The 13,514-nt window shown below is 36.1% G+C and overlaps 1 protein-coding gene across 1 annotated transcript in view; it reads left to right on the forward strand.

Annotated features, from left to right (window-relative positions):
* The first annotated feature begins 298 nt into the window (after positions 1 to 298).
* Positions 299 to 13,514, forward strand: part of LOC129219833 (uncharacterized) — a 148,912-nt gene continuing 135,696 nt past the window's right edge. The window contains exon 1 of the mRNA XM_054854138.1: positions 299 to 592. Within this exon, the coding sequence (XP_054710113.1) occupies positions 299 to 592 (294 nt within the window). The remainder of the gene's footprint in view (positions 593 to 13,514) is intronic.

Consider the following 13,514-nt stretch of genomic DNA (forward strand, 5'->3'; position numbering starts at 1 on the left):
ATATTTCTGGGCTTAGATATCTTACTCTTGCTCTGAGGTGACGAAGTGTTCTTATTGGCTGTTAAACCATTTTCAAGTGCATCTGTATCACAACTAAATGCTATTTTTTTCTGAATTTTAGATCTCTATAGAAGAAAACGACACCTTCTGCCATGTGAGTTGCTCTCCACGTTCCGCTTTTACCCCAGTGGCACTAGCTCCGTTCCTTTCCTCTCACACAGATGTAGCAGCATCACGGACCGCGCTCGGAACGTCAGTGTTTGCGACATGGAACCAGACTGAACGTCATACTGGCGTTATGGCGTCCAAAGAGTCCGCCAACAAACGCCAGGCCAAAGTGGCCGCTGGCGTTCAAACGGACGAAGTGCGTCGCCGATGTTGGCGCCATCGAAGAAGTAGTACCGCCATCTCTCAGGAGAACCTGGAAATTACCAGCATGGACACTTCTCTATTGAACGAAACAGATTCGAACTGTGGAACATTGAGCTCGAATGCTACCAGTGACACTTTGCAGTCGAACGTCTCTCCTAGGTCCACATTACGCAGTGCACTGCCAAGTGTAAATTTTCCTAAATGGTCACGCACCAGCAAGGTATGGCAAAGTTTAAGTGCATTTAATTCAACTTCCATATCGGTTAATTTTATTTTAGCCGCCTTTGAAAGGGTGTCTCAATATTTAACCAAGATTTTAATAAAATAGAAAATTAAGTTACTGTTGGCAACTAAAGAAAAAAACAGTTTTTCCGTTGACATCTCTGTACCTCAGAAACAGACTAAAGTAAGTTCAAAAAAAAAAAAAACTATTTTCGGGATATTACAGCTTTATAAATAGAATCTTATTCCTCGTAGAGTCGTCACAACGTAATTCTATGAAATATAACCTCCTTTGAAATTATTTACCAGTATTATAAGAGCACGAGCCCTATCTTTTGTGTGCACCGAGCAAAAGTTTTTCACTCTCCTGCAAACTAGAGACAATGTGACTTACGTTAGTCTGGCTCTGAGATACAGATCTTATGGTTGGTAAAATTTCAGCACTAGAAAGAAAAATGCATTTTCATTGTTGAACAATCCGATTACTGCATGAGACATTTCTTGCCCGTTTCGGTGATCACATTTGGTCTTCTAGATCACATGATTTAACAACATTGGATTTCTTCCTACGTGGTAATTTAAAGTCCAAAGTTCTGGGCTAACAAGACCCAAATCCACCCGTGCATTAAAAAAGATTTCCCTCCAACGACAAAATTTAGCCACTTTTATGAAAGTTGATCATGAGAAATTTCGACAAAAGGGTTTGAAAGTGCCTGCAAAGGCATGGGATGTTGTCCAATGTGCTACTCTATACATAACCTCATTCTATGTACTTTGTGTTTCAAGAAGAAGAAAAAATAATTCACACAAAAAAAATATCTATCCTTTTAAATTTTCGGACGCCTTTTAGTTGTTGATTGTGTCTTCCTCATTAGGTTAACTACCAGTTTATTCAGTAAATTACCGCCCATTAGCCAGGGTTAAAGAAGAAATACATGAAATACACAGCCAGCTCAGTCATTTCCAGCCGAGGACTGCAGTTTCATGCTTATTAGCACTCATCAGCCCGGCATAGGAAAGTGACTGAGCTGAAGATGGAAAACCTCTTAAGGAAGCCAAGAGTGTCAAACCGTCCAATTAAACGGCAGTATCTGCAGAAATGAGTTTTCGAGATATTTGAAGAAACGCGTTTTGGACTCCATACTAACAATGGGGAAATGTTGGAATTTGACGACTTTTTCGCACCTTTTTTTCAGCGGAAACCAAATAAGCGAGCTTGTAAGAGCGAAATAACGTACAACAGATGGCAACAATGTAAAAAAATGAAAAATGAAAAAATTGCAGTTACTGCCCTTTACCTGCACGCGGCAGAATATACCATGACTTGCTTTCAATCTTCGAGTTGGACCGAACCATTGCTTCGAACACTCGTCTGGTCTGCGCTAATTCTGCATTAGCTACCAGTTTCTTTGGCACTCTTGGCTTCCTTAAGAGGTTTTCCATCTCCAGCTCAGTCACTTTCCTATGCCGGGCTGATGAGTGCTAATAAGCACGAAACTGCAGTCCTGAAAGCGCAGAGACTTAAGTAATTTTTTAAAAATATTAAACTTAAAAAATAAATTATTTTAAAATTGGTCAGATCCTATGTTTTCAAGCATGCTCTTTCAGAAAAAAAATACTTTTAAAATTTTGGAAACGATCCCATTAACGAAAAGAAATCGTCATCAAGTTAGCGGCCACTTTGATAATGGGATTCATTAGGTAAAAAAATAGAAAAACAATTTAAAAAAAGAGAGAGAAAAGGACAAAGACGGTTCTCTAAAGCTGACATTTTTGTTGTAAAATGATTGATTATTTTTATCATTATATTTTCTATCCTAATTTCTCAACATTTTCACACGCAGGTATGCTATAAATACCTACATAAAGAATATTTATTACGAATGCCTAAAAATAAAAATGTTTTCTTTGCTGATATATTTTCCTTTAACATCTGTAGTGCAACATGTCAAGGTTCTCGATGAAAAAAAATTGACAAAGTTAAAATAGGTTATAAATTATGAATATTAGCGAGACATAATATCACTGGCATTCACGCTAGATTTTTTTAAATGTAGGTTGCAAGCAATATGTCTAACTTCGTTAATTAAAGCAGAAAAAAAAAAGTGAAATAGAGCTCGGGGGTGTTGCGCAAACTCTCGGAACAAAACGTTTCACTGACTCTATCGAATCCTTTTAGCGAAAAGAACAATAGGTTAATTAATTTCTCCGATTCGTGCATTCTCCGAAAAATTGGCTCAACGTCTCATTAGTTGCAATCCTACGATGGACGATTGTATAACAGATCGATGATCTGTGTGTTGCCTCTGATATGGTATGTGCCTGATGTTGAAAAAAAAAAAAGAAAGAAAGAAATAGATTATTAAATAACTCTTTTGACGAATTTAGCGAAAGTTGCTTAATAATATTCGTCGATGCATGTGGCTTAAACCTACGTATCAGGGCTGCGGAGTAGTAGTCGGGCTGATTTTGGGGTAAAGGAGTCTCCGGTTTAAAGTTCCAAAATTCGGAGTCGGTCATTTTCAATCAAAGTCCGACACTCTGCCACTGTTTTCGGAGTCGGACTGATTTTGGGGTAAAAGAGTCGGAATCAAAGGTTCTAAAATTTCCAGAATCGGAGTCGATAGTTTTCCAGAATCGGAGTCGGACTGATTTTGGGGTAAAGGAGTCGGGAGTCGAGGATTTAAAATTTCAATAGTCGGAGTCAGAGCCGGGCATTTTCCCTCAAAGTCTACAAGTGCTTGCGGAGTCGGGTTGATTTTGGGGTAAAGGAGTCGGAGTCGAACGTTCTAAAACTCCCGCGGTAGGAGTAGGAGACGGAGTTCGGGAGTCGTCCGCCCCCGATGACCACCCATCTGGGTGGGGGCTGACAGTGAATACAAGAGTTTAGAAAACATGTAAATCAAATCTGAAAGTTTCCCACAATATATCTTACACTATTTTTAATTCATCAAATTTCAAAAAAAATGAAGTCAATGTTGTGAGAGTGGGGGGGCGGGGGGGCGTGGCATCATGAAAAAATTCAGATAAAACTGCATTCAGAGTTTATAATTGTCATTTGATGTTAACTTCCATTACACCACAAAATAACTAGTATGTTGTGACCATCACGAAACTTTCTTCTATATTTTTCCTTTTTCTGATCCCTCCCCATGCTTGACGAGGAAGCAATATTCCTAACAGAAACAAAATTACACATGCAAAAACTTGACGACCATCCCAATGTCTGAATTATTGTAAAAACAAAACAAAGAGCGAAAATTGAAAGTTACTTTAAAAGCCTTACTTGAATTAATTACAAATATTTTATTTATTAACAAACATAAGATGGCAACAGTTAAAAATTTTAAATCATTGAGATAATATTTCCTATCATTTCCATACAATTAAAATCACGAGAAATACGCAGACGACAATCTATTACAATTTATCTTTCTTATTGTTGCATTAATAAAACTATTTTTATTCGCAAAAAAAAAAAAAAAAAAATCAACACCTCTTGGAGCGATTGGAGTCAAAATTGAACCAAAGCCTGTTTACGTATGGATTCACATATATTCCAAATTTCAACCAGAACGTAGCATTACTTCTTGAGATAGGGCACTCACAATGGAAAAAAAGAACGGGCGATTGCGCTACCCCCTTTTTAGCTGTTGACACCAAAATAAAATCAGCTCTTATACCCACTAAGGGCTACTTGTCAAAAAATTTTTGTTTGATTCCGTTCGTTATTTCTTGAGATACAGCAGTCACAATTGACGAAATAAAACGTTCTATAGCTCAACCCCCCTTTGAGTTATTGACACCAAAATTGAATCAGCACCTTCTCCTGTTAATGACAACATATGGACCAAATTTTGTTTGATTCCGCCAGTTACTTCCTGAGAAATAGCAAGCACGCGTAACTCAAAAAACGTCCCATTGCTCCACCCCCCTTGGAGGAATTCGCGCCAAAAACTAATGGGCACAAGTTCACATAGGGACACATATGTGTACCAAATTTCGTTCGATTTCATGCGGTAGTTTTTGCTGTAGAGCGGCCACAAAAAACTGGTCACACACAGACGTGACACAAATACATACACACACACATACATACACACACACATACATACATACACACACACACACAGACAGACAGACATTTTCCAAAAATAGTCGAAATGGACTCAGCACACCTCAAAACGTTCGAATCCGTCAAAATTCGAAATTTGAAAATTTGCACGAATCCAATACTTTCTTCTATATATTAGATATAGAAGAAAGTAAAAATGAGTTGTTTCTGAAAATTATACGAATTTCGTGATTAATACTTTTTTTTTCTTCGGTGGGAGCGGGAGTTAACCCCCGAAATTACCGCCCCAGGTGACACCCGTGCTAGGAGCGCCATTGGACTCATGTGTATCAACAAAATTAACGTTCAGCATAAATTAAATTTCATTTTTACTTTCTTCTATATCTAATATATAGAAGAAAGTATTGGATTCGTGCAAATTTTCGAATTTCGAATTTTGACGGATTCGAACGTTTTGAGGTGTGCTGAGTCCATTTCGACCATTTTTGGAAAATGTCTGTCTGTCTGTGTGTATGTATGTGTGTGTGTATGTGTGTCACGTCTGTGTGTGACCAGTTTTTTGTGGCCGCTCTACAACAAAAACTACCGCATGAAATCGAACGAAATTTAGTACACATATGTGCCCCTATGTGAACTTGTGCCCATTAGTTTTTGGCGCGAATTTCTCCAAGGGGGGTGGAGCAATGGGACGTTTTTCGAGTTACGCGTGCTTGCTATTCCTCAGGAAGTAACTGGCGGAATCAAACAAAATTTGGTCCATATGTTGGTATTAACAGGAACAGGTGCTGATTCAATTTTGGTGTCAATAACTCAAACGGGGGTTGAGCTATAGAACGTTTTTTGTCGTCAATTGTGACTGCTGTATCTCAAGAAATAATGAACGGAATGAAAGAAAAATTTATCGGCAAGTAGCCCTTAGTGGGTATAAGAACTGATTTTATTTTTGTGTCAACAGCTAAAAAGGGGGGTAGCGCAATCACCCGTTCTTTTTTTCCATTTTGAGTGCCCTATCTCAAGAAGTAATGCTACGTTCTGGTTGAAATTTGGAATATATGTGAGTCCATTTGTAAACAGGCTTTGGTTCAATTTTGACGCCGATCGCTCCAAGAGGTGTTGATTTTTTCTTTTTTTTTTTTGCGAATAAAAATATTTTTATTAATGCAACAATAAGAAAGATAAATCGTAATAGATTGTCGTCTGCGTATTTCTCGTGATTTTAATTGTATGGAAATGATAGGAAATATTATCTCAATGATTTAAAATTTTTAACTGTTGCCATCTTATGTTTGTTAACAAATAAAATATTTGTAATTAATTCAAGCAAGGCTTTTAAAATAACTTTCAATTTTCGCTCTTTGCTTTGCTTTTGCAATAATTCAGACATTGGGATGGTAGTCAAGTTTTTGCATGTGTAATTTTGTTTTTGTTGGGAATATTGCTTCCTCGTCAAGCATGGGGAGAGATCAGAAAAAAAAAGAAAAATATAGAAGAAAGTTTCGTGATGGCCACAACATACTAGTTTTAAATTACAACCAGAAACAAAATAAGTGGCTCATTTCTTTTGTTTGCAGATAAACTTGGGGGGGGGGGGTGATTTTTTTTTCTTGTAATATCATGTAAAATTTATGAACAATACAGTATGTATAATATTATAGCGAATTTAATGTATAGAACATGAGCTTTGTTTTAATGAGTGTTTCTGCATTTCACTGTTTTTGAAGTTAAGTATTAAATATTTTGTAATCAATCCTTTTCGTTTTAATTAAATACAGTTCAGTGTTTGTCTTTTTAAAATTATAATTTACGCACAAAGAAAACTAGAAATGTGTAGATAAATATGTTTTTGGACAGGGTTTTAAACGAACTTCTAGGATCTCAATTTAACGAAATAGTAAATTGAAAAATCGACGTTCTTTTTCCTACTCCTTTGTTAACGTACTAAATGCATGACTGTATTCTAACGGGAACAACAGTTCAAAATTAAGAAAAATATAAAGAAAGAGAAGGAATGAAAATTACGCTTTCTAAAATGTTCCATATCTTTAAAATTCTCTATGGTAGAAAACTTTTCTTTACTCATTTTTCATTTGGCAAAGTTTTTGCCATATCGATGTTGTGACGCCGATTCTTTGAAATAATACCAGCTGACGCACCTTCTCTTTTCACTTCCTAGAACAAAATGACTTGTCATGAACCACAAAAGCGCCTAATTAATTTAGATCTGAGCGAACCGACACTTCCTTTTTCCCGAACCAACAAGGCACCATTCGAAATCAATTACGGAACGGTCCTTGACGGTAATCGTCTGCTATCGAAATCCAATCGATTTGATAACGTAATGCGACCCGAATTTATCCCACACCGTCAGAGGGCGATAAACAGGAAATAGTATTTAATAGCAGACTGTTGTTCCTCTGCCATCTGAGTGGAATCCGTTGCAAAATGTCCCCCATTATCTTATTCCCCCTTTTAAAGATTCTATCCCAGCAGTTGGGCAGGATGCTCTCCATTAGCTACGCGGAATCTTCCGATTATCTGAAGGGGGAGGAACATTCGAAAACATATGATCCTCGTGTTTGACTACACAGACGGGGAGGGGAGACTGGTATCTAAATTAGAGTATGAATCTTTTAAATTCGATGGTGACGTAATTCGGAAAGGGAGCGCTGATTGGATGCAATAAACAGATGCAGAAAGCAGGGGCGCCCCAAATTTTTGGGACTGTGGAAATTCCTTATTCGCCGAATGGAACTCCAAATTTTGCCGAATGATATAAAACTTTTGAAAATCTAAATTAGTAAAAATAAGAAATAACAACATTAAGTTGCACAAAATTGCAGATTAACGCATTCATGTGTTTTAAGGTTACAAGGAACCCCCTATTCAATGCAAAATAAGTGTGCTTTGGATAAAAAGACTCGTAATTCAAGACTAGTCCGTAGAAACTACGACTTTTTCGTAGCAGTTGGCAGCTCTGGGTACATCTAATGAAAAGAGACATTTGGTCACTTAAAAAAGTGTAATTATGTCTCCGAATTTGCCAAATCGTCAGACAAAATTTGCCGAATGAGAAAAGTTTTGGGAGGTCCCAGTGTCTTCCCGTCAGGAGAAACCTGGAAGAAAGAGCTATTAAAATGGATTTTGTAAAGAACAGAGTTTTAATTTCAAGGCTTTTTTTTTTTAAATCCTGCTGCTGAAAATTCGGCATCTATTTCGGGGGCTTTCACGAGAATTTCACAAACATGATTTGTATAAAGGAAGGAAAAAATACATCTCATACATAAAACTGGCAAAGAATTAGAAAGAAGTTTAAGGGGGTCCGGGACACAAAAATCGTCAAATGTTGCATTTTTTTTTTTTTTTTTTTTATCATGTGAAAAATTACTCCGTTTTTTTCTGCTTAAAAGGACGTTTGAATCTTGTTTCTATCTTAAATAGAACGAAAGATATAATTATTTTTGTTGCATACACCTAACTAATGTGTACTTAACTTTAAAACTTTAAACGCGTTTTTCTCCATGATGCAATTTTTCCCGATTTCTTGCATTCAAACTCTTATAAGTCAGAAACCGATAAAGATAAAGTAATGAAACTTGGAGCACATCTTTTTCAAACAGTTTACTTTAATTTTTATTCGGCGAATTTGAAAAAAACGCTTACTGCAAAAGTTATGATTTTTTTTAAAAAAAGTATCTTTGAATTTTTCGAAATTTTTCTTCAAATATTTTTTATTTTTCATTGAATATTTTTGAAATCGCCGAATAAAAATTAAAGCTTAGATATTTGTGCGTAATTTATTTTAAAAAAATAAAAATTGATCAAGAATATTTTGAGTTATAGCAATTTAAAGCAACCCCATTTTTTGAAAAAAAAAACTAATTAAATTTAAATAAAAAAATTTTTTTTTAAACATTTATGTTATGATGTTCCTTATTTAATAGATGGTAAATCAGTGCAAAAAATTTCAAAACTCTAAAGTATGTAATAAAATGTTTTTCAAAATGTGTTCCGGACCCCCTTAAGTATTCTTAAACAGAAACTAGACACTTTTGAAGAAGATGAGATGATCAGTAAAAGGCAACGATTAGATAAAAATATGTTAAACAAACAAAATGACAAGATCAAAGGCGGAAAATGGTATTTCGAAATTCAAGGGAAAGAATATTGGTGTCAATGCTAAGTATTTGAAGTTCTTAAAAAGCTAAGTATTTGAAGTCAATGCTAAGTATTTGAAGTTCTGTTAAAAGTTGTTTCCCATAGAGAGAGCTAAATGAAATTTCCCAATTCGTCGCTAAGTGGTAATGATATTCAAAAGTTCCAAGTTCTAATCCCGACGTAGCAGTCGCTGCTAAGAGAAACGGGTTGGGGAAATGGCTGTAATGGTACCAAGAGATGAAGATATGGAAGCAATCTTACTATATATTACATAGTGTTAAAGACGTTTTTTCTAATCTACCTTAGACTACTTGAACAGCATTGGAGAGAAAGAATAATATAGATGAAAATTTGATAACATTTTAAACCATATTTTGACGATGAATGGTTAAAAAAACTGTATAAAGGGTCTAAAATTTAAATTGAAACTTCACAACATTCCAAATCTGTAAGAAAAGCACGGGAATGAGAAGTTAAGAGACAAAATGGATGAGAGGCTTGACGCAGGTTATTACTCCTTCCAGGAATTTGACAATGGGGTTGTTTCCTTCAGTCAAAAGTAGTACTTTTTGTCACTGAAATTGGTAGAATAAGCAAAAGAAAACAAAAAAATAAATAAATAAATAACATGGATCCAGAAAATACTTTCTCATGTTCCCAACAGTTATTTTTTAGTTAATTTTTTAAAATGTCCGACTTTTGAAACAAGATGTGGTCTTGATGACGTCACAAATGATGTACTTTGCCGCATCTTTCTACCGCGATTCCAGGTTATGATAATCAAGAAGCGAATTAAAACTGCACTCTACGCTTGCTATCAACCATATCGTTGCCAATACACGTGAGTAAAGATGCGAATTAAATATTTTGCTCTGTGAATGGCAACACAGAATTGCATTTCTTCACTTGTGATGTCATGGGACAGAAGCATAAACATTGAAAGCGCGCCGATTTAAGTAATTTTTTAAAAATATTAAACTTAAACAAATTATTTAAAAAATGGTTAGATCCTATGTCTTTAAGCATGCTCTTTCAGAAAAAAAAATACTTTTAGAATTTTGGAAACGACCCCATTGCAGTGCTTATACTTCTCGAAACACAACAGCTGAAACTTTTTTTCTAGAGTTTAAAAAACTATTTTTTCAGGCAAACTTAAAACAGGATGCTTATCTAATTCAGAGCAAATTTTTAACAACTAATTATTAATTGGGATTAAAATCTCAGTTTAAAATGATAATCTACAAAAAAAGAAAAAAAAAATGTTATTTTATTTCATTTAAAGAAGATCTATGAATCTATGATTCTCTCTGACTTCCCAAGTTCATCATATGTAGCAGCCTAAGATAAATAATGCAGGATTACATTGAACTATAATCATATGCTACGATAAAAAATGAAATGCTGACTGTAGTGCGAAAATAACTAATTACTAATGAAAAAACCCACGTTTCAAAGCAAATTACAAAAAAAAAAAAAAAAAGAAGAAGAAGGAAAAGATTCAAGGTCTTGTTACGGAGTTACAAGGACCATTTTCAAGGGGTGATATAAAGTTTTGGGATGTAAGATCTCCGGGGGAAGACGAAACTTTACACCCCGTATTTCATAACTTTATGAACTGATAAAAAATTTGTTGTGAGCTCGAAATATAGTATGCTGTATTTTTTTTCCAATGTCTGCTATAAAACTTTGCTTTGTTCATTCATTCATCGTTTACAGTATCTAAAATTTGTCGAAATATTAAGCCGCTGTATAAACATCTGTATTTTTAGAGAAGGAAAAGGGGGAGCGGTACACACACTCACGACGCATAGTAAGTTTAAAACGAGCTGATGTGTGCATCACATGACTTCCTTTTACTCCTTACAATTTAATGTCATTTACCCATTATTGGCAATTTTAATGTGATTCAATTGTTTACTCTCTAAATATCATCAACAGTGACCAAATTGAAACCAAATTATCAAAAAAAAAAAAAAAATCGCCAAATTTGTCGCCAAGTTGGTGACAAAACTTGGCGAAAAGAAGACTGGCGATATATCGCCAAGTGTCCGCCAAATTATAACAACACGTGAGTTTACATCGAAATTAACAATGGTTTCCCCCCAAAAAGGGGCAAAAGACCCCCTTTGAAGCATACGAATGCAACCAAAAAGGAAGGTGCACAACTAGACCCCACTAGGAGTCTATGTTCCAAATTTCAACTTTCTAGGATATTCCGTTCTTAAGTTATGCGACATACATACACACATACACTACACACTTACGCACATACATACGTACATACAGACGTAACGAGAAAACTCGTTGTAATTAACTCGGGGATCGTCAAAATGGATATTTCGGGTGTCTGTACGTTCCTAGGCACATATCCACGTGTGGTCAGGTTGAAAAAAAAAAAAAAAAACTCAACATTCATTCGGGGGTGAGCAAAATGGAAATTAAGGCCGATTTTTGGGTGAAAATTTTTTCGCGAATGCAATACATCCTTTTTTGTAAAAGGAAGTACAAAAATCTTCATTCCTTCAAAATTGTTCTCAAACCTTGGGATAACCAGTTACTTATCGAGCGAGTGTGACAATGTGTGTGTGTGTGTAATTCATTAAATCAAGGTCGCCGTTTCATCTCGTCAAAATGGCAACAGACGACAGTCGCAAAAAGTGTATTCGAAAAAAACTCTTGCTCGCGAGAGAGGGAGAGAAAGTAAAAGGGCAAAAATCGTGTCTAAATGGCGAGTTGCGCGTAGCGTAGCATGACACCCTTTTGCAGCTGGCTCGGTGTCTTCAGCTGTCTGTTCCTCGCTCTGTGGAGTTTGCCGCTCCCCAGCTGCTAATAAAACTATCATAGAAAAAGGATGCTGTTATCAAGCTTCTAACAGAAAGGAGTTTGATTTCCGAATGAATCCATTTTCACCCTTCCATTAAAAAAGATGATTGCTTGTATGGCTAATAGCGTGGGTCTCGCTAATAGCCTATTGATGCTGATGCAGTAGGTTTCCTTGATCTTCTATTTCAAATTTTCATCTTGCATTCAAAATATTTAAATTCATGCGCTGCAACTGAAATTGCAGTCGACTCCCGCTACAACGCGATCCGACTGACGCGAAATGGCTACAACGCGAGTTTCTCAGGAGCAACGAATTTTAAAGCTAAATTGAATTTCTCGCTCTCAATACGAAAATATTTGGAAAGGAATTGTGATGATAAATTTCGGCTTTGTTACTCACTACTAACATTGACTCCGTGAATGTACTTTCATCTTTCAACATAACTGACTGGCAAGATCCCACACACCGCACTATAATGTGTGTATGTATCACCACTCCTCATTTTTCATTTATTTATTCTAAATATGAAAGGTGAGGAAATATTGTGGCACCTAGGCACGCTGTTTCATCCAAAGTTTGAAGATGGAAACAACAAGCGAAAGTTTGCGACAGTTTAAGAAAAGGTAAAGATTCTTGATGGCTTGAGCAACTGGAAAGTGGGTCGAAGGTAGCACGACAATTAGGTATGGGGTGAATCTTTCATACGTATAATTAAACGTCAAGAGAAAGGCAATCCGTATAAGTCCATGGGGTCCCAAAGGGGTGTTACCATAGATGTAAATGGTTTAAAAGTAAAGCTACTGTATCTCAAAATATATTAGAATGACGATCGGATTGTGCGCAGGATAAATCACCATCTTCATTTTTTAAGTTATTAATGTAACTTATTGTATCTACAGTGTAGTACTCTTACAGTGCAGTGCTTTATTATTACTACATACTGTACATACCGTACTGTTTTATTTTTATGTCTCTCTCTCGTATTGATCATTGATTTTGTGCATCGTAACATTATTTTATGTTGAATGAGGCAATCTTTTAAAAAATACGGTAAAAATCCAGCTCTTTATGTAAGAAACGGCAATATATAGTTTAAAAAAGAATGGTCAGAAACAGTTTAAAAGGGGTTTAAATGTCTAAAATGATGGGTATGTTAATAAAAAAAATCATATACACAACACTTTTCCACAACGCGAAGTTTCGACTTACGCGAGGAGCCTTGGAACGCATCCCTCACGTAAGTCGGGATCCGACTATACAATGTCTATCAAAAAATTTTACTGTTCTAATATGAGTAAGATTCTTTAAATGTTTACCACATTCACACATTTTCCTCACAATTAATTTTCTAATTTAATTGCATATTCGTTCTTTACTTTAAAAAGAATGTAACCAATGGTGTTAAAAATCTGTGCGCGTCTGTCTGTATGTCCGCCTGTTTGCCTTTCTGTCTGCTAGGCTAGAGTGGAGACATTTAGCAGAAGCTATTCCGCAAGCAAAGACTCATCCTTTTAAGACATTTAAGTATTCAAAATATTAATTAAAACCTATAACTTTAAAATCGACAATTTTATGGACTGACCCCCCCCCCCCCCAGGTTGGATCCAAATTTGACAAGATACCAGTAAAATGTCGCAAAATGGTCACCAAAACCGCAAGGGTGCTCGCCTCAATAGCAATGGCGCCTCTCCCATACCACGAATACCCCCCAACTCGGGAGCTTCCCCCCCCCCCAAAAAAAAGGAGAAAAACACCCCCGCCCCTTAAAATTTCAATGGCGCAGCCTGCGCCATGACCCCTTTTCCCCGAGGTTGGCCCCCCTGAAAATCGTCGTCAAATTTCCTGAAGTGGAACGCATTCCAAAGA

The sequence above is a fragment of the Uloborus diversus genome, chromosome 4 (assembly GCF_026930045.1).
Source record: "Uloborus diversus isolate 005 chromosome 4, Udiv.v.3.1, whole genome shotgun sequence".
Classification (NCBI taxonomy): domain Eukaryota; kingdom Metazoa; phylum Arthropoda; class Arachnida; order Araneae; family Uloboridae; genus Uloborus; species Uloborus diversus.